The 22573-nt window shown below is 41.0% G+C and overlaps 1 protein-coding gene across 1 annotated transcript in view; it reads left to right on the forward strand.

Moving 5' to 3' along the window:
- The first annotated feature begins 304 nt into the window (after positions 1-304).
- The window catches only part of LOC121385146 (homeobox protein abdominal-A homolog), a 48462-nt gene continuing 26193 nt past the window's right edge, over positions 305-22573 (forward strand). Inside the window, exon 1 of the mRNA XM_041515684.1 lies at positions 305-473. Coding sequence (XP_041371618.1) covers positions 305-473 — 169 coding nt within the window. The remainder of the gene's footprint in view (positions 474-22573) is intronic.

The raw sequence follows: 22573 nt of genomic DNA on the forward strand, positions 1-22573 counted from the left end.
TATCGGCAGTGCAAGCGCAAAGCTTTCGACATAATCCACAAAAAAACAGGACTATGAACTGTTTGACACATTCACAAAGACTGGAAGCACGCATGACGAGGTGAAAAGTGCAGGAGAAAAAAATATTCTCAAGCTGTATGGGGCCAGCAACTTTGAATCACTTGATGAATACCGCCACATCGCATACAAGCGGGCAATTGGTCGAACTTCCCTAAGTTCATCATTTCAGCTAGCAGGTCTACCACCAACTAGTGCTGCAGCAAAGCAGCATTTGTACCGCACTTATCACACGGTTCAGGAATGGATGGGAAATCCTTTGCCACCAACGAAATGGGGGTGGAGATCACAGGATGATACACTCACACCAGTGGAAACTGACCTCGCTGTTGCTCCAGACACTTTGCTCAACATGGTATCCTGCGGATGCAAAGACGATGGTTGTGGGAGCATGTCATGTGGGTGTAAGAAACTTGGTATGTTTTGCACTTCTATGTGCACCAAATGCAAGGGTGAAACCTGCAGGAATACTACACCTGTATCATTGGATGATGATGAAGATGAAGATACTGCACCAACATTATTAAATATTGATGTAAATGATGAAGATGAGAACGAGAGCCAACCATGGTGCAGTAGAGTACTGCATACTTAATACATAACATTCTATGCAAAATGACTTAGAGGTCATATGAGTTTTATATATCTATTATCTCCCGCCCACCTCCCACGGGTTCTCGTTGGCACTCACAACATACACCATTGCGAACATACATTATATAAGCATTTAGTTTCACTCCAAAATTGAGAACATTTCCGTCTCAATTTTTTTGCTGTATGATCGCATCTGCCTGTAGTACCGGCCCCAACAGGTGGTTCATTAACCGATTCACTCTGGCTGTCTCTCGCGCTATACACCCATGTCCCAAAAGGTCAATGCATAATATTACAAAATAACATGGGCAAAATACAGCCAGACGACTTACCATTAAACATACATATTGTTTTAATTCTTCACCATTTCCTAGAAGTACATATGTCAACCATAACAACTGTCACAATTATGAACTATAATGGATCGTGATGAATGATCTCTCACCCGGAAGTGAACTGTATAGTGAGACATTAATGTTTATTAAAAAAGTTTGTCAAACTTGGTTTGAAATCAGTTTGGTAATAGGAGTCATTTACACAATGAAACGCCATTCTAAACCAGTGTAACTTATAAACTCTAAACAAAACACCAAAAGATAAATACACCATACTATCCAATCAAACTTTATATCACGTGAACTGTGTAGTGAGACCTATATTTGAAACTGGAGATTCACAAATAAACTGTTTTAACTGTCTTAATTTTGTAGAATCTGAAGAACATGTCCTTGTTCACTGTCCTCTTTATGATGACATTAGAGCAGATCTTTTTCAAACAGGCAGTAGCTGCTATAGTAAACTTTACCAACCTTTTAGATACAGAAAACTGTTATTACATTTAAGCCACTCGGATATTGTTACAATTACAGTCAAAAATTGCCATCTTATTTTATTGCGTCACCAAATATTTTTTTTATAGATATAAACATCTATACATATTTTTTACGACTTGGTAATATGATTGGGACGGTGCGGTTGTGAACAAGATTCACGCTATCAAGTCAGTCTTGGGAGAGTGGCAGTCCTCCTATAGGTAGTGCAGGAAGGATGAAATAGTCTTGTGTCGTGCTCGCATACATATTTGGCCCATTCATTTATAGATCCTCTACCTCAATGTGAGCACTGTCGTTGTACTCTGACGGTGCGCCACATTTTGGTGGAGTGTAAACATCTTAAAGAAACTCGACAAGATATATTTGGTCAGAGAAATGTGATGGAATCATTTCGATTCCATCCAGAACTTATATTACAGTTTCTACGTGATACTGACTTTTATTGTAAATTTTAATTTTATCTATTTGTGATATATTTTTTTTTTGCACAGTCCTTTACACTGTGTTTGTATTTAAATCTTATATTTTATATTGATGTTGATCATCACTTTATTTGCATTACCATAGTTTGGCACCCAATAGTCGATGTATTTGTCGTACTGGGGTGTCGTTAAACATTCATTCATTCATTCATTCATTCATTCATTCATTCTATACATATTTTATGGTTTCTAGTTTTACTTCTTGTAAATGCAATATATATATACACACACACACACACAATTTCGAAGCAATAGAGAACAGTTTATTTGCCAGTAAAGATGAATATCAAGCGATAGATTGTAAGTATATTAAAAAAGAAATAATACTAATTTATAATAATATTATTAATAAGTTATTTATTTATTTATTTATCATATAATATCTTACATTTTCAGTGCAGTCAAAGTATGTGATGTATTTCAGATCACATACTTTAAGAATTTGATAACTTAACAAGTTAGATGTAAATTAGTCGAGCTCACGGCACTAGGTTTATTGACATTGAAGCACACGTATTTGGGTGACACTCCATAATTGACGTATGCATTTATAGTCATCATATAAAACCATTTCAATAGCAATTTTACACTGAAAGATGTCCAGCGTTCAGAAAACAAAAAAGAAACTAGTTTATTTTAATGTTAGGACATCCAAAATGACATCATTCGAGTTTGACGTCATTTCCATTCAAAAAGACACCGCGTCACATATTTGAATATCTAGTAATGGCTGACTGGAATTAAAGTTTCTTGTACAGTTTTAAAAACACGTTGTATTAAGCTTCAGCTTATATGACAAAGAGATTATTACCCTCGTGTATTTCGGTATTGTCAGTATCATATATTAGGAATAAAAATAGTGTATTTTTCATTCCTAATATATGATAATGACGATACGGAAAAAATATCTGGTAATAATAATAATGAGACTGAGACTGGGGAGATATAATTCATTTCAACTTATTTTCATGCTTATATCCAATTAAGGTTTAAGCACGCTGCCCTGGGCACACACCTCAGCTATCTGGGCTGTCTGTCCAGACAGTGGGTTAGTTGTTAGATGGTTAGTGAGAGAGAAGAGGGTGTAGTGGCCTTACACCTACCCATTGAGCCCTTAAAGCCGCACACCCTAGTTCCATCCAGCGAAAATAAATTATAATTTGGTTAATCTACAAACCTGTAACACACTTAGATCACGTTTTTATCAAATGGAGTGAAAAAGCAGGTTTTATATCGATAAATACCATGGGAATCCCCATGTCCCAATTGCTTGAAATAATTTTGAAAGTTAGTATTCTGATGTCACCGGTAGATGTCGCTCGAAGCACAACAATGCCTACGTCACGACACATTTCACAGACTTGGGGTGCGTTCCTTTCACCTCTCCTAGACATGTTCCAACTGTTCTGTCCTGGTTGTATCCCCTCTCCAGATATCGTAAGACTTAGCAAAATTATTGGTTTTAAGGGTTTGTAACGTTTTGTATTGAGACACTTACTTGTCTGAACTTTATTATTACTGAAAATGTTCACGAACTGTGAAGAAATATCTCACAAATGAACAACAAGCAAACGACAACAAATCGGATGTTGATTGCGCTAACCGTGCACTAGAAAACAAACCGAACCAAAATGATAACGGTCACGTGGTATACCAACGTCTGTGACGTTTACAGAGGAAGATTCCCTCTAAAAATAGATTGGACCTCGCTTGCTTAACGGTTTTTTTCTCGAGTGCGTGCGGCATTTTAAGAAATAAAAAAAATGCATTTCGTGGTTTTACAAACATCAGGATTACCAGGATTACCAAAATGCACTTCAGGTGAATGGAAATGTGTATTCTAAATAATAAAATGTAAGTAAGGTGCAATTTTATTTGTGAAAAAAATGGGTTTAATAGCGAAAAACAACGCCGTAATGGTTAACAACTAGCCGTAACTAGGGCGTGTCCCTTTAAGAACTCGCTCTGGGTTGGAGCCGGTACCGGGCTGCGAACCCTGTACCTACCAGCCTGTAGTCCGATGGCTTAACCACTGCGCCACCGAGGCCGGTTTCTCAGTTGTATGGGTATGGGTAACTGTATTTACGTGCCCCTATCCACGAGGGTTCAGGCACGCCCACCCCGGATTCAGCCTCTGACATCGCCAGTTGTCGATTCCGGGGCGGGAGGGGGGTGGGGGGGGAGGAGTAATTATAAAAATGCATGGGGTAATTTTTAAATATTGTGGTATGACCACTTACAAACTTTCAGTTATAATTAGGGATCTATCATATTTATATATTATCACTCGTATATTTATAATAGCACCGTAAATAAAAGCCTTATATCTTTCTATTATTTTAATATATAATTAGTAGGTGCACTTACTTAAAATTTCGATCGGGCAAATCTAAATAATTATATAATATAATTAATTAATTACTAATAATATTTATATATATATATATATTTTTATTTTATTAATTAGGCCCTGGAGGATAAAGGATTCGTAAAGCGGGGAGCACCGCGCCACCGGCAGTCAGGCGATCAAACAGGCGGGAGGCCCACTATGGTAAGTCCGGATTTCCACGGGGGGGCGTTCCGGGGGGGGGAGGCCTCCTACCAGGCTTCCCTATCGGCCAAAACCGCCAACGCCCTACCGCACCCAAATATGCACCCTACCACGGCGTCCCCCCCCCCCCATCCCGCCCCCCCCCCCAGGTTATCCATGTAACACAGGTGGGCCAGTATTTAGGATGATATGAATGATATGAAAATGGTAGATGATAAGCCCGCGAGCCGCCGTCTGGAGTGGTGGTGAAACGTATAAGATTCATTGATGTTGTAGGTTGACTAGTGGACTGATTCAGTTATATGGTGAGGTGTCCTCGCCGCTCTCCCCAAGCATTCGTGATCTCAGTTGTAAAACAATTTTATAGGTTCCCCTCTTTTTATAGATATAGTTTTGATACTGGAATAATCTTTGTCGGATTAGTAAATGTCTGGGTTTTCATCAAGTGTTCCTCCTGAATGACGTGTGGCTTGAAGTCCCGTCAGCATGTGCCAGCGAACGTGCAATCGCCAGTCGACCGAGGGCCTTCAGGCGGAAGTTGAGAGAACGTTTTATGGCAAGCGTCGTAAAACTGTCATATTACGACAACAACAGCGAAGACTTATATACATGTTCGCGCCTCTGATATGGGCAAAGCGAGACCAATGAAATCACGTTCAGCGTCTTTCACACTTTAGTATTTTTTTTATCTGCAAGGTATGTTACGCTTGGCAGCTAAAACATTTTTCCAAAAAGGCCCGAGTCATGACAGGCTATATGAAAAGCAATCAGGTCGCTAGAGTCTACGTACTATATACTAATATATACTGAACAAAATAAGAAACTTCCGCTAACTTTGCTTGAACATAACTTGATGAAAACAAACCGGGGGAATAATTGTTATATATGCGTGTAAAGAGTGTTCCATGATGCGTCGTTTGGTGCAAAAATCATGGCCATAGGTTAACAGAAACTGGGAGAAATTTTGACTAAGTGTGGTAAGGGTTAAAAAAAAACCCACTTAATAACGGGTATGACCACCTCTTGAATTGACCACTGCAGTGCATCGCATGTGCATAGAATTGACTAAAGTGTTGATTTCTGCCTGTGGAATATTGTTCCATTCCTGAATGAGCGCTTGACGAAGTTCGTTGACTATCGTCTGTCCAGACTATCCCAGACATGCTCGATGGGGTAGCGATCAGGACTTTTAGCGGGCCAGTCATCAATGAAATCAATGTTGTTTGTTCTAAGAAAATCTACAGTGTCTCTAGCTGTGTGAGAGGTGGCATTATTATGCTGAAAAATCGAGATGTTGGCGTTGTTATGGAACAGAGGAATGACATGATGAGCGAGAATGGCATCGCGGTAACGTTGAGCATTTAAATTGCCATCAATGACGACTAGTGGTGAACGATAACCATGGGCAATGGCTTCCCAGACCAAGACACAACCCCCACCCCCGAAACGATCTCGTTCAAGAACACAACAGTCAGCATAGCGTTCATTTCTCCTACGGTAGACGCGCACCCTGCCATCACCACGTTGTAAAGAAAATCTGGATTCATCCGAAAAAAAGAACGGTATTCCAGCGTCGCCATATCCAACGAGTGTGTACACGTGCCCAATTAAGACGATTTAGACGATGACGTTGCGTTAAAACGCATCCGACGTAAGGACGTCGTGCATGTAAACCGTTCTCCCGCAGACGATTACGAACAGTTTGCCCACTGATTCGGTTATTATGAAGCCCAGGTGTGTTAGCAGCAGTAGCAGTGGCAATTTGGAATCGATTGCGCAAATGCGTGTTCATGATATAGCGGTCTTGACCACGCGTTGTAACACGTGGACGTCCACGACGTGGCAAGTCGTTGGTGCTTCCTGTCGTTCGAAATCTTACGCGAAGATTTCGTATCGCTCGACTAGAACTCCCAACATGCCATGCAACGTTTTCTGTCGACATGCCAGCATCAAGCATGCCAGTCGCCCGTTCGCGTAAATTATTGGGTATTCTTGGCACACTAAAAATGCTACAATGTAAAAAACGTTAATTTTCTTTTTTAATTTTGAAGCGTTTTCGTTCACTTGACAACAATGTCAGTAAGACAAGTAAAACAAATTGACCGAATACTACACGGGACATGTCGAACCATGCATGCACGTGCAAATTGAATTTCACGTTGTCGACGATTAACAGTGCAAAAATAATCGATAAAATTCATGAATCCTGACAATACAGCTCAAGGCTAATACTACCTATATAATTTCATTACACAATGAATTCCTTAACACAACAAATACTATATGTACAAATCGGAAATTTCTTTTTTTGTTCAGTATATATACTGTGTAAGTTAGGACAGTGCGCCTTTAATGGACTTTCAATCTACACTTGTCTGATGATCAATTATAATCGAAAATCGATAGGATGACCTCTTCCGATGTGATGACCGATTATAAAAATCCATAATCGATAGTCGATAAACATTTTAACTTTAATTGTTCTTATAGTGTTGATGATGGAATTGATTATATGATTCGATGTGACGATCGATCATAACACTTTATAACCAACTGTTCCTTCAGTTGGAATGCTTGGGTTCATGTAAATGTCTTGGGGTTTGGGTTTCGTTTTACATGGGCCTAAGCGAAAACTAATATTGAATAGTTAGTAAGTGCAAACCAGAGATCTGCATAGTAAAGAGAACATGATAATAATTTAAAAGTTAAAGTTTTTTTGTTTGTTTAACGACACCACTAGAGCAGATTGATTATAAATGTCAAACATTTGGTAATTTTTACATTTAGTCTTAGAGAGGAAACCCGCTACATTTGTTTTTCCATTAGTAGCAATGGATCTTTTATATGCACCATACCACAGACAGGATAGCACATACCACGGCGTTTGATACACCAGTCGTGGTGCACTGGCTGGAACGAGAAATAGTCCAGTGGGTCCACCGATGGGGATCGATCTCAAACCGACCGCACACCAAGCGAGAGCTTTATCACATGACTATACCAGGTCAATAAGCGCATAGTCCTAATAATTCAGATCTTTCTGAAGTTTATAGTTTTATCCAATTATACAATAGAAAGTATTATTTTAAAGAGAGTGTGTCCAGAGATTTCTCCCTCTGTAAAATGTTATGGGCTGGGTTTAGCCCCGTCGGTGGAACGCTCGAACCACTTCGATGGATCCATTTTTTTCTCGTTCCGACCAGTACACAACAACTGGTCAAAATTCCGTGGTATGTGTTTTCCCGTCTTTGGGAAGGAACATAATATATAAAAGATTCCTTACTGCATCAGGAAACATGACTACGAGTCAGAATTACCAAATGTTTGATATCCAATAACCGATGTGCACTAGTGGTGTCGTTAAATAAAACAAACTAACTTTTTCTGTGAAATGTTTCGTACTAATAAAATTTAATAAATACTAGAATTAAATATTAATGCATATTCTTGTTGAGAATATCAGTTTCTGTATATTCAACGTGTTTATGGTCGTCCTAATGTTTGTAGTTACCCTAACTTTATTTGTAATACTAATTATGTCGTTCGTACGAACAAAAACAACAACATGAAAATAAAATAAATTTTGAAATAGTACGAACACTAGAACGATCGGAAACACATTTAATATACAACCGCTGATGATCTATACAGAGATACAGATCTGGAGTTTCGCTCTCAAATTTCGTGTTTACGCACGTGCACCGACAAGACGTCACTTCCTCTTTGTCTCGCTAAATCAAAATCTTTTGTCAAATAGAAAACCGATAACCGGGGATAGTTGCGAAATGTCCAGACAACACAATCTTCGGTTCTTCGCGTACTGACATCTTCCACAACAAAATCTGGAAGCTGTTGTCTTGAAGAATGTATCGCTGAGTACCTTTCAATATGAAAACAAATGGCGGACATACTTCTAGGGCGCAGGCCACATAAACAACGGGATCCTGGTAGGTGTTGGGTTGATGTATTTGCTAAATGGACAGGCAATGAGTTGAGAAGGGTTGCAGAATGTTTGGAATGAGTAGACTCTCAACTGATTCAGACGAGAAAAAACAAATATGGATACGCTCGTTACAACTTGAGGTCTCCGACTACAAAACTACGTGTAGTTCCAAGGTGTAGTTTAGTTTTCTCAGTGTTCAACTTTGATACAATGATTTGTGAAAATCAGGATTATGTTATGTTTTATTTGTTTGTTGTTTTATTTTGTTTATGTTATATGCGTAAATCGTTATTGTGTTCAAAGTTGTCATAAATATTAACATCGTAACAATAACAACAGCAACAGTTAATATTAATTTTATTATTCCGTCACCATCATCATCATCATCATCATCATCATCATCATCATCATCGCCATCATCATCGTCGTCATCGTCATCGTCATCATCACCATCACCACCATCGCCACCACAGCCATCAGCATCACCATTATCATCATCATCGCCGTCAACACCACCACCATCATCATTATCACCACCATCATTATCATCGTCATCGTCATCATCAACAACAACATCATTACCATCACCATCATCACCGCCATGTACCTTTAATTGTTATCCCTTGCTAGTGATAGACGGACATTGTATATATTTTCAATTCTACAGCAATTACCATCATGATTATCGTCGGTTTGCGTCAATAGTTTGTTTTGTTTAACGATACCACTAGAGCACATTGATTAATTAATCATCGGCTATTGGATGTCAAACATTTCGTCATTCTGACACATAGTCATTAGAAGAAATCAGCTACATTGTTTTCATTAGCAGCAAGGGATCTTGTATATGAATTTTCCCAGAGACAAGAAAGCGTATACCATGTTTTTTTACTAGTTCTGATGCACTGGTTGGAACGATAAAAAAAAAAAAATGAGTTGAATGGATCCACCGAGGTGGTTCGATCCCGCGATATAAGCACTTCGAGCGACTGAGCTATACCCCCACCCCGAGCTGGTATAGGGATGCGAACCCAGTACCTACAGGCCTTGATATCGAAGCCAGTCGCAATAAACGAAGCAAAAAACAATGACACTACAGAGAAAGCATTAACTAAGCCTACTACAAAACTGTAAGCATAGTTTAACTTCGGTTCGTGAATACACGAATAATAACATATATATTTACCTCCACACCGAATATATACATATACATATACATATACAACATATATCATACCGCAATTAAATATTCACTTGTTAAGCTGGCAAGGCCCTGTGTGCAAACGCCGACAGTGTATGCTTGACTTTATGTTGTGACGTTTATGTCTCAGCGGTTTAGTCATTGGGTGGATTCCCAGGCCAAGATGAGTGAGGAAGATACATGGACGTCACGTGACCTCAGGTAAATGACGGAGGGATCAGGGGGATTAGTGTGCTGGGTTGGGAGAGGTCAGGAATTATATAGTTTTGAGATAATACGGTTGAAGGGTCTGGTCGCCAACACATCAAGGTCAGGCAAACGTTGCCCTTGCTTACAGGAGTAACGACATTTAGTTGTTTTGTTTGTGTGTTTGTTGCTTTTGTAGAAATCAGGTTGTCTTATAATCAAGATAAATCGATTTTTAAAAAGTATGCATAACCATAATAACAGTACCTGTGTAACTGTTAAAGCGACTTGAACCTCAAAAGGGGGCGGGGCGTAAGTCAGTTATACAGCGCTCGCCTGATACGCGCGGTCGGTCTAGGATGGATCCCCGCTGACGGGCCATTTGGGCTATATCTCGTTCCAAACCTTGTGTAACAAAGGTATGTACTATCGTGTCTGTGAGAAGATGCATATAAAAGTTCCCTTGCTGCTAATCGAAAAGTTAAAGTTTGTTTTGTTTAACGACACCAGTAGAGCACATCAATTAATTAATCATCGGCTATTGGGTGTCAAACATTTGGTAATTCTGACTCGTAGTCATCATAGGAAACCTCCAACATTTTTCCATTAGCAGCAAGGATCTTTTATATGCACTTTCCCAAAGACATGATAGCACATACCACGACTTTTGATATACCAGTCATAGTGCATTGGCTGTAGCGATAAATAGCCCAATGGCTCTCCGACGGCGATCGATCCTAGACCGAACGCGAATCAAGCGAAGTCTTTCACCAGATTCATTGGTGCATTAGAACAAAATGTAATGATGACTACGAGTCAGATTTACCAAATGTTTAACATCCAATAGCCGATGCTTAATAAATCAATGTGTCCTAGTGATGTCGTTATCAAACCAGTGAACTACATGTCTGCAATAACGGTTTCCAGGTTCAAATCGTTCAAATCGTTCGAATCGCAGACCCTAGTTTCAACCTATAAAAAATGGACTCCAGGGCCCCGTTCCAAGAAGCGATCTTAGTGCTATGCACTTAAGGTGATCTTAGGGCTAAGATCGCTTCGTGGAACAGGGCCCAGGGCCGTAGCTAGGAGTTTTTGTTTGGGGGGGGGGGGGGGGGGGAGGGGGGGGGGGGGGGGGGGACTGAGTAGTTAATAGTCTAAAACTCCTTAACCTGTCAAGAAGAGAATTTTCTTTATGTTTCTATTAAAAAAGTTCCGGAGTTCCTTCCCCCTCCCCCTGCTAGCTACGGCCCTGGGGCCCTATTTTCGAAGCCATCTTAGCGCTACGAAATCGTAAAACCGTCGTAGGTTGTGACGTCACTACAGCGGATGCCATAGTGACGTCATAGCTTACGATGATTTCACGATTTCGTAGGCTAAGATAGCTTCGAAAATATGGGCCCAGGACTCTTAAGTTTGGTTCATCTACACGCCTGTGACGCATCCGGATAAAGTTACAATAGAGTAAAACCAGAGTGTGTTGGAGTTGAAACGGTGAAATAACCTTACAAACAGACTAGAACTCGACTTCGTAACCGTTACTTCTCAGACGCATGTGTGTTTTAATATATATATATATATATATATATATATATATATATATATGCATTTTGTTATATTAATCACACCAGGATGACTATAAACACTTCGAATATACCGAAATGGATAATCTAAACGATAAAATCTAAGTAATGTATGATTTAAGTTATGAAAACGTCTTTAATAGTGAAAAATATGCCTTAGTGGTTAAAACAGTCTATGGCTCTGTCAATTTAATCTTTCTACACACCTAATTCCCGTTTGGTCGACAGATGAACTAAGTTACTGCGAGATGCCAACGTGTCTTTGTTTCCTTGATTTCGCAAACAAGAGTTCTCAATAATCGGTTTCGCCTCCGTACCGGGGACTATTAAACTCGATTAAAATCACGATTGTTTCCTTTGAACTGAAATATCGGCGATAATGTCCCGTCCTGATCCGAGCACATTAACAAATTTGTCGGATGTCCGACCAACGAGAAATCGACCCACGCTGACGAACTGTTATTGCAAAGACTGCTACCCAGGCCGCCCCCCTACTGGTTCCTGGCACCGGCGTGTCTGCGATATGTGTTGTTTTAACAGAAAATGCCATTAATTGGTGCACGTTTATGAAGCTACGAAAGAAAGGCTATGGTGTAAAAATAATATTTCATTTGCAGCTTTATGACGCGAGAACGGTCCTGTTTGCCGGTGACGAGTGTAAATTAATTAATGGTCCTGCGCGGACCAAGGGGTGGGCGATGAGTTGTTGTTGTTGTAGATGACGCATGTTATGAAGATAAGAGCAAAGCATTTTTTTTTTTTTTTTTTTTTTTTTTTTTTATAAATTCTGTAATCCTTCCCACAGAGAAAGTATTTTTTCATGCTACTACAAGTTATTTATTTGTGAGCCGAATGTCGTTTTTTTTTTTAATTTGACACCAAAATAGTTTTTAAAAAGAAATTACTTCCAAAAACACTTTTAATGTTCTTCTTACGAGAAACGAAACTGAGATTATTTCCAAAAACCGCAAACATTTTTGTAGAAGGATGGAACGGAATGAATGAATGAATGAATGAATGGATGAATATTTAACGACACCCCAGCACAAAAAAATACATCGGCTATCGGGTGTCAAACTATGGTAATGCAAACAAATACAGTGATGATCAACATTAATATAAAAAATCAAGATTTAAATTTTAAAAAAAACAGTGTAAAAATACAAATATCACAGATAGATACTGACTTTTACTCAAAATTTCAATTGTTCTGTATTGGCCATTCTCAAAGAGAATGTTACACCCCTGCACCACGGTGAGGTTACAGGGGGTGGGGGGTGGGGGGGGGGGGGTGGGGGGTGGTGGTAGAACGGAATACAAATAGCCTATTTCCTTGGTCAAAATGGCACCTCTAAGATTCCCATTATATAATATGTTTACTTCAAAATTCTATATTAAACGAAGTTACAATTCACAACAACCATACTAAATCCTAAACTCAGCTCATATAATATTTTTCCTAATCTGTCCCCTTTTGTCTTTCTTTATAACCCCTAAAAGTTTCAGTAAAAATAATAATAATAATAATAATAATAATAATAATAATAAATAAAAACAACAACTAAAACCACGTTTGTTGTTATAGGAACAGACCCTGGTCATATTATTCACTAATAGAGCCGTTTTTTATCACTAAAATCAAACAGTACATATATTTTATTGTTTTTCGTCATTCTGGTGTTTCTAACACCATAAAATGTTTGTTTTTTTCATATTTTTTAAAAACACACGTGCGTCTGAAAAGTAACGGTTTTGGAGTCGAGTTTTAATCTATTTTAAAGGGTATTTCACCGTTTTAATGTCACAAACTCTTATTTCACTCTGTTGTAGCGTTATCCAAATGTGTTACCGGTTTGTAAATTAATCAAACTTAGTGTCCTATTTTACGAGTTGAAACTAGGGTATGCGACTAGGGAATTTCCTACTTTAAAATTCCCTTCCTGTGACGAGGATGACGGCAACTGATGGAACAGCGAAGGTAAGTTTGAACTTTGTTTTGTTTAACGACACCACTAGATCACATTTATTAATTAATCATCGGCTATTGGATGTCAAACATTTGATAATTATGTCTCGTAGTCATCAGAGGAAAACCCTACTTTTTTTTTTCTTATGCAGCAAGATATCTTTTATATGCACTTTCCCACACAGACAGGATAGAACATACCACAACCTTCGATATACCAGTCGCGGTGCACTGGCTGGAACGAGAAATAGCCCACTGGACCCAACGACGGGAATGGATCGAGGTAAAGCAGTTACACTGACAGTTCTACCTTTAGTCTCTGTGTATTACGTTTTCGATTACTAGTCATAATTCAGGTAAAATAGCGTCTTCATCCCTGTATTAAAACTGAGATTTAGTTTATACAATTTGATGGCTATCTGTAAAAAACACACACACACAGAGAGAGAGAGAGAGAGAGAGAGAGAGAGAGAGAGAGAGTGGAGAGAGCGAGAGGAGAGAGAGAGAGAGAGAGAGAGAGAGAGAGAGAGAGAGAGAGAGAGAGAGAGAGAGAGAGACGCACACACACACATACACACACAAACATAAACACACATACATAACACACACACACACTCTCTGTCTCTCTGCTGTCTCTCCTTTTTTCTCTCTCTGTCCCTTCTCCTCTTTCTCTCTGTCTCTCTCTCTCTCTCTCTCCTCTCTCTCTCCATCTCTCTCTCTCTCTGTCTGGCTATCTATCTCGCCTCTCTCTCTCACACGCACACTCTGTTTATATCACACACACACCACGCACACACACCACACACACACCCACACACTTTCTCTCTCTCTCTCTCTCTTCTCCTCTCTCTCTCTCTCTCTCTCCCCCTATCTATATATATATATATCTTTATCTATCTCTCTCACACGCACACACAACACACACGCACGCACCACAACACACGCACGCACACTACACAAACACACAACCTTTATATTTAATTGGATTTTATATTTAAAATTATGTTCTCAGCCAGACTTTTAACACTATTCATAATATTTACTTTGCCCAATTCATCGTTATATCTATTGTTGGCCCCTGCTTCGGGCCTCCCAGGCGCTGCTTGTTTCCCCTTCCTTCCCTTGGGCCCCCATCTCTGGGCATGGCTCTCCATTCCCCTCCTTTCCTTGGGTCTCTCGCCTTTAGCCCCTGCAACCATCGTTCTTTCCGTACTTGCCTTGTATTGTAGCCTGCATCTTGCCCTTTTCTTGCCCTTTTTTTTCCTCCTCCCCGCCGCCCCCCCGGTTTTAGATGGTTATCCTCCCTAATTTTCCCCCCTTCCCCGTTTTTTGGTCGCCCTCACCTTTTCCCTTAGCTCGCCCCATTCTTTCCCTTTTCTCTAGCCCTGACTTTGCCCCCCCGTCTTTCTTCCCCCCCGTTCCCTAGCCCCCTTAACTTATCTTTCTTCCCCCCTTCATCCCTTTCTTCCTTCAACTCGTTTGTTTTGTATGTCTTTCGTTTGCCCATCCACCTTTCTTTTTTTCTTTCCCCTTCTTTCCTTCCTTCCTGGTTTTTTTTTCATGCTTACTCCAATTTTTCCTTTTTTGTTTTCCCTCTTCATACTTTCTTTTCCTTGTCTCCCTCTCATTGCCGTATTTTTTTTTCTTCTCTTTCCTTTGGCCTACCCCTTGTCTTTTTTCTTTCTTTTCTTTTCCTTCCCTCATTTTTCTCTTTCTGGTCTCCTCCCTTCCATCCCTCCGTCCCCTGCTTCGACGTCCTCCTCACCCTTTTTTTCAGTCCCTCGTTTTTTCCTCCTTCCCTTTTTCTGCTTCCTCCCCTTTCTTTTCCCCCTTTCTCTGTCCCCCCCCCCCCCTCTCCCCCCTAATTTTCCCCGTGCTCTTATCCCTCCTTTCTGTCCTTTTCCTTTTTTCATTTATGTACTTTGTTTTCCCCTTCTGTTGCCCCTCTTCCTTTTTTGTTTTGTTTACTTTTTCCCTTCTTTCTTTTCATTCTTTCTTACGTTTTTTTCCTTCCCCCCTTTTGTCCGACCCCCTGCCTATTACTGCTTCCCCCCTCTTCCCCCGGCCACCTCTTCCCCCCCTGTTTCTTCTTTTCCCCTCCTCCTTTTTCTCCTTAATCTTTCCCCTTCCCTTCCTTTCCTCTCCACCTCTTTCCCTCTACTCGTCCCCTCCCTCCCCCTCTTCCTGTTTCCATCCCTGTCCCCTCTCCCCTTTCCCCTTCTCCCTTCTCCTTCTTTGTTCTCTTCCCTCTTTCCTTCTTCCGCTTCCTCCCTCCTCTCCCCTCGCCTCATCCTTCTCCTCTCCCCGCCCTCCTCCCCCTTTCCTTCCCCCTCCCCGTCCCTCCTTTCTTTGTTCCTCCTCCCCCCATCTTCTTTTTTTCCTTCCCCCTCCTTCCCTTCCCTTGCCCCTCCTCCCCCGTTTTTCCTCCTTCCTGTCTCTCCCCCCTTTCCTTCCCCTTTCCTCTCCCTCCTTCCTCCCCCCTTCCTCTCCTCCCCCCCCCTCTTCTTCCTTCCCCTTTCCCATTCCCCTCCCTCCCCCTCTTTCTTTCACTCCCCCTTTCCCTCCTTTTCGTCCCCCCTTTTCCTCTCCCCTTCCCCTCTTTTTCCCTCCTTCTTCCCCCTCTTTGCCCTCTTCTTTTTTCTCCTTCTCCCCTTTTCTTTTTTCTCTCCCTTTCCCCATACTCCCTTCTCCTTCCTTCCCCTTTCCTCCTCCTTTTTTTTTTTACTCTCATTTTCCCTTTCCCCCCCTTTTCCCCCCTTTGTCCACTCCTTCTCTCCCCTTCCTCTTTCGTTCTTCCCCCCTTTTCTCTTTTTTTTTTTGTAGCTTTCCTTCCTCCGTTCTTTGTCTTTTCCCTCTTTTTTTTCCCCTCTCCTTTTTTTTTCCCCTCTTTTCTTTTTTTTCACCTTCGCCCTTTTTTCCCTTTTCTCCCTTTTTCTCCCTTCTTTCTTTTCCTCTTTCCCCTCTTTTCCTTTTTTCCCTCCCTCTATTCCTTTTTCCTCTCTTATTCTTTTTCCCTTTTTCCTTTCTTTTCTTTCTTTTTATTCCCCTTCCCTTTTTCTTTCTCCCTCTCCCCTCCCTTTTTACTTTCCCTCCTCTCCGCGTCTCTTCTTCCCCTCCCTTTTTTCCTCCTTCCTTCTCTTTCCTTTTAGAACCCTTACCCTCTTCTCCCTCTCTCCCCACTCTCTTTCTCCTCCTTCTCCCTTCCTGCCCTTTCCCCTTTCTTCTCTCCCTTTCTTCTCCTCCCCCTCCCTCTTCCCCCCTCCCGTGTTTTTCCCCTTTCCTCACTTTCTTTTCTCTCCTCTTTCCCCTCTTTTATTCTTTTTTCTCCCCCCCCTTTCTGTCCTCTCTCACCTTTTTTTTCACCCCTACCTTTTCTTTCTTCTAAGCTCCCTTCCCTTTTTGTTTTACTCTTCTATTCCCCTTCCCCCCTTTTCTTCCTTTCCCCCCCCCCGCTCTTTTGGTACCTCTCTTTTCTTCGGATCCTTTTCTCTACTTCCGTTCTTATCTTTCCACCTTTTAACTTCCTCCGAGAGTCTTTTCTCTTATTTTTCTTTCTTTTTTTTGTTCCATTTTTTTTCATTTCCTTCATCTCAAACTTCTGTTTCTGTCTTCTTGTTTGTTCCTCTGCCCTTCTTTCCTGTCTTCCTTTATGTCATCCCCTTTCATCCTCTCTTCTCTCTCTCTCGTTCCGCTTCCCCTGCCTGTCTCTGGCTGTCGTCTCTTCTCTCCCTGTCTCTCCTCTCTCTCTCTCTCCTCACTCTCTCAACGCTCACCCTCTCTCTCTCTCGTCGCCTCATCCTCCTCCTCACGCCATCGTCTCTTCTTCGCTCTCTCTCTCTCCTCTCACAACTCTCGCCCCCTCCTCCCTCCCTCCCCGCCCCCCTTTACCCCGTCCTTCTCTCTCTCACGCTAATCAACATTCCGTATGTGTTGGTGCGCATATTCATGTCGGTACACCCTGAAAACAGGAAACTTGAAATGCATACGTTCAGGTGAACCTAAACTGCCGGTTAATGGGCCCCAAGGGAAATAACTCGAAACGGTCGCATCATTATGTGCGTCCTCGTGGCTTAACACGAACCGAGGCACGGACCAGCGGAGATGTCCCGAGGACGGCCAAGCCTTTTTCCCCCCAATGTAAGCCGTCATGCCCGGACTGTCATCGGTGTTGTGACAATACTGGCTTTGAAGTTCGGACAAGAAGTTACATGGATTGTCGCTTTGATGTTAACATGGCCGTTACAATGACCGGCTCACTAATGGTCCGGTCCCCATATCGCGGCCGACCGTTGCTTGTAAAACGCCAACAGGTAATGAAACAAACATTAGTGCAACAAACAAAACGAGAAATGTCGATTGAAAAATTGTAAATTGATAAGCGTGTTGGCCATTTGTATGGGCGTAAATTGACCCCCCTTTTACATTCCGTAGCGGCAACTATTCACGAGCGAAATGACATCAAAGAGCTATGCTAGGGGTGAAACCTGAATACCAAGCGATTGTCTTGTTGCAAAGGCTTCCTGGGAGTCGGTGTGTTGGTGTCCTGTGAGGGCTGGGTACATGTATGAGCTTGTCTATAGGTATACGGGGACGGGACATGACGGTAGTTCATGGCCACTAGCCTCGGTTAAGCCATCGGGACATAAGGCTGGTAGGTACAGGGTTCGCAGCCCAGTACCGGCTCCCACCCAGAGCTGGGTTAACGAATCAATGGGTAGGTGTAAGGCCATTACACCGACTTCTCTCTCACTAACTAATAAACCAAATAGCTGGTGTGTTTGTGTGTGTGTGTGTGGTGGTGTGTGTGTGTGTGTGTGTGTGTGTGTGTGTGTGTGTGTGTGAGCCGAGGACAGAGTGTTTGATCCATAATTGGATTATAAGCATGAAAATACGTTAAAAGTCCAATGGCATAATACGCAGTCGGTCTAGGATCGATCCCCGTCGGTGGGTTCATTAAGATATTTTTCGTTTCACCCACTACACTACAACTGGAATATCAAAGGCCGTGATATGTGCTGTCATGTCTGTGGGATGGTGCATATAAAGTATTCCTTGTTATTAATGAAAACAATGAAGCGGGTTTCCTCCCCAAGACTATATGTCAAAATTACCAAATGTTTGACATCCAATAGCCAATGATTAATAAATGAATACACACTTCCACAGATGGCTCTTGATCTACCAGTCGTGGTACTCTGGCTGGAACAAGAAATACACACTTCCACAGATGGCCCTTGATCTACCAGTCGCGGTACTCTGGCTGGAACAAGAAATACACACTTCCACAGATGGCCCTTGATCTACCAGTCGCGGTACTCTGGCTGGAACAAGAAATACACACTTCCACAGATGGCCCTTGATCTACCAGTCGCGGTACTCTGGCTGGAACAAGAAATACACACTTCCACAGATGGCCCTTGATCTACCAGTCGCGGTACTCTGGCTGGAACAAGAAATACACACTTCCACAGATGGCCCTTGATCTACCAGTCGCGGTACTCTGGCTGGAACAAGAAATACACACTTCCACAGATGACCCTTGATCTACCAGTCGCGGTACTCTGGCTGGAACAAGAAATACACACTTCCACAGATGGCCCTTGATCTACCAGTCGCGGTACTCTGGCTGGAACAAGAAATACACACTTCCAAGATGACCCTTGATCTACCAGTCGCGGTACTCTGATGGCCCTTGATCTACCAGTCGCGGTACTCTGGCTGGAACAAGAAATACACACTTCCACAGATGACCCTTGATCTACCAGTCGCGGTACTCTGGCTGGAACAAGAAATACACACTTCCACAGATGGCTCTTGATCTACCAGTCGTGGTACTCTGGCTGGAACAAGAAATACACACTTCCACAGATGGCTCTTGATCTACCAGTCGCGGTACTCTGGCTGGAACAAGAATAACACTTCCACAGATGGCCCTTGATCTACCAGTCGCGGTACTCTGGCTGGAACAAGAAATACACACTTCCACAGATGGCCCTTGATCTACCAGTCGCGGTACTCTGGCTGGAACAAGAAATACACACTTCCACAGATGGCCCTTGATCTACCAGTCGCGGTACTCTGGCTGGAACAAGAAATACACACTTCCACAGATGGCCCTTGATCTACCAGTCGCGGTACTCTGGCTGGAACAAGAAATAGCATTTGGACGACAACTAATACCTAGCTTGTTTATACAGATCCTGATATTCTAAACAAGACGAGATATTTAAAGGCATACTGTCACAGACCACTCACCTATTTAATAGTCTAACAAAGTATTACCTGAAAAAATATAATTTGATTTGTCCCTAAATGTACTTTGTTCAACCATCTTCATAACCACCTTACTCCATTTATTAATGACATTTTGTAAAACTAATTGAATTATGGCAATGGTCCATAATTCAAAAACTAAAATTGCCGAGAGAGATGACATGGAATACACTCCATCATGGTTCAGTTAAGGTGATCCGATCGGTAGATTTGGTTTCCAACAATTAATGTAAGTTTTATTTATTATCCATTTTTAGTGAAATGAGGTACTTAAATCTGTGACAGTATGCGTTTAACATGTAATTGTGTATTTCGTACACGTGAAACAAAGATAACAAACTCAGGGCAGTCCATTCCATTATGTTGCCAATGACATAATAATACATTTTAGAATATAATAATAAATAAATAAAATACTTCGCGTTTTCTGATACAGCGGTGGAGACGGGACGTAACTTAGTAGTAAAGCGTCTGCCTGATGCGCGGTTGGTCTAGGATCGACTCCCGGCAGTGATCCCATTGAACTATTTTTCTTTTGAGCCAGTTCACCACGACTGGTATACCATTGGTCGTGATATGTGCTATCCTGTCTGTAGAATGGTGCATATAAAAGATCCTTTGCTGTTGACGAAAGAAATGTAGCGAGTTTCCTCTCTAAGACTATATGTCAAAAATAACAAATGTTTTACGTCCAATAGCTGATGTGCTAATCAATGTGCTCTAGTGGTGTCATTTTACAAACAAATGTGTTTTGGTTATAAAAAAGGTGCTGTATTTCGTACACATGTCACAAAAACAGCAAATTCAGAACAGTTCCGTCAACCATATGACAATGACAATGGCATACTATGAATATTAAAAATATAACAATAAATAAATAAAATACCTCACGTTTTCTGAAACAACGGTATGAAGTGAAGCGCGCAATTCATAGCGGAAATGTCGAAATTCATTCAGATGTTTCACTCTGGTATAATCTACATTTATTAACCTACCTATTCGCCGCGTTTGGAACTCATGAAACTATAATTCAAATTTCAATTCTTATAAATAACTCGAACAATGGATATATATATATATTATATATATATATATATATATATATATATATATATATATATATATATATATATATGCAACCCCCCCCCCCACCCCACCCCATACACACACACACATATATGAATGATAAATCAGACAGATCAAAATAGATAAGTGAAAGTAGGCTGCGAATAACAGCTTGCACTTGAACAGTGGGAATTGCAAATTATATTAAATTATAACGTTTATGTGTCTCGCTTGATCGGGCGCATTGTGGTGTTAACGTACGTGTAAAGGGCATACAGTTTTTAAACACAAAGGCATATTTTCTACTATTAGAGCCGTTTTAGCTAACTGAAATCATACTATACTTAGAATTTATTGTTTAGCTTATCCATATTATTACATTCGAAGTGTTTGTGGTCATCCTGGTGTTTTTAATATCACAAAATGCATTTCTCATATTTTTAAAATCGCACGTGCGTCTGAGAAGTAACAGTTATGGAGTCGAGTTTTAGTCTAATTTGAGAGGGTATTTTACCATTTCAAAGTCACAGACTCATGTTTCATTCAAATGTAACTTTATCGAAATGTGTTACAGGTTTGTAGATTAACTAAACTTAGTGTTAATTTTGACGAGTTGAAACTAGGGTCTGTCTCTTTAACTAAACTTAGTGTTAATTTTCACGGGTTGAAACTAGGGTCTGTCTCTTTAAAACAACTTAGTGTTAATTTTCACGGGTTGAAACTAGGGTCTGTCTCTTTAACTAAACTTAGTGTTAATTTTCACGGGTTGAAACTAGGGTCTGTCTCTTTAACTAAACTTAGTGTTAATTTTCACGGGTTGAAACTAGGGTATGTCTCTTAGTGTTAAAACAAACTTAGTGTTAATTTAGTGTTAATTTTCACGGGTTGAAACTAGGGTCTGTCTCTTTAACTAAACTTAGTGTTAATTTTCACGGGTTGAAACTAGGGTCTGTCTCTTTAACTAAACTTAGTGTTAATTTTCACGGGTTGAAACTAGGGTCTAGTGTTAATTTTCACGGGTTGAAAACTGTAGGTCTCTTTAACTAAAACTTAGTGTTTAACACACTTAGTTAATTTTCACGGGTTGAAACTAGGGTCTGTCTCTTTAACTAAACTTAGTGTCAATTTTCACGGTGTTGAAACTTTTCAACGGTTAATTTTCACGGGTTGAAACTAGGGTATGTCTCTTTAAAAAAACTTAGTGTTAATTTTCACGGGTTGAAACTAGGGTCTGTCTCTTTAACACAACTTAGTGTTAATTTTCACGGGTTGAAACTAGGGTCTGTCTCTTTAACTAAACTTAGTGTCAATTTTCACGGGTTGAAACTAGGGTCTGTCTCTTTAACTAAACTTAGTGTCAATTTTCACGGGTTGAAACTAGGGTCTGTCTCGTTAAAGGTGTATACGCTAATTTGATTCACTGAATATCATAATCTGGGAAGTGGGAATTGTATTAACGTGCCCCTATCCAAAAAGGTTCAGGCACGCCCACCACGGATTTAGCCTCTGACTTCGCCAGTTACTAACTCCGGAGCAGGGGGGGGGGGGGGGGGGGGGGGGGGGGGGGAGTCGACTAAGATACTAAGTTTGCTGAATTTATAAACTTGTAGCACATCTGAATAAAGTTGTAATAGAATGACACTAACGTATGCGACGTGTAAACGGGGAAATGACGTATACAACTAGAGTATTGTTTGCTGGTGTCGTGGTTAAGCTATTAGACACAAGGTTGGTAGTTACAGGGTTCGCAGCCCGGTGTCGTTTCCCACCCAGAGCGACCTTTAACGACCACTACACCCTCTTCTCTCCCACTAACCTCTCACAACTAACCCACATCCATGG

Source organism: Gigantopelta aegis, chromosome 11, assembly GCF_016097555.1.
Source record: "Gigantopelta aegis isolate Gae_Host chromosome 11, Gae_host_genome, whole genome shotgun sequence".
Taxonomy (NCBI): domain Eukaryota; kingdom Metazoa; phylum Mollusca; class Gastropoda; order Neomphalida; family Peltospiridae; genus Gigantopelta; species Gigantopelta aegis.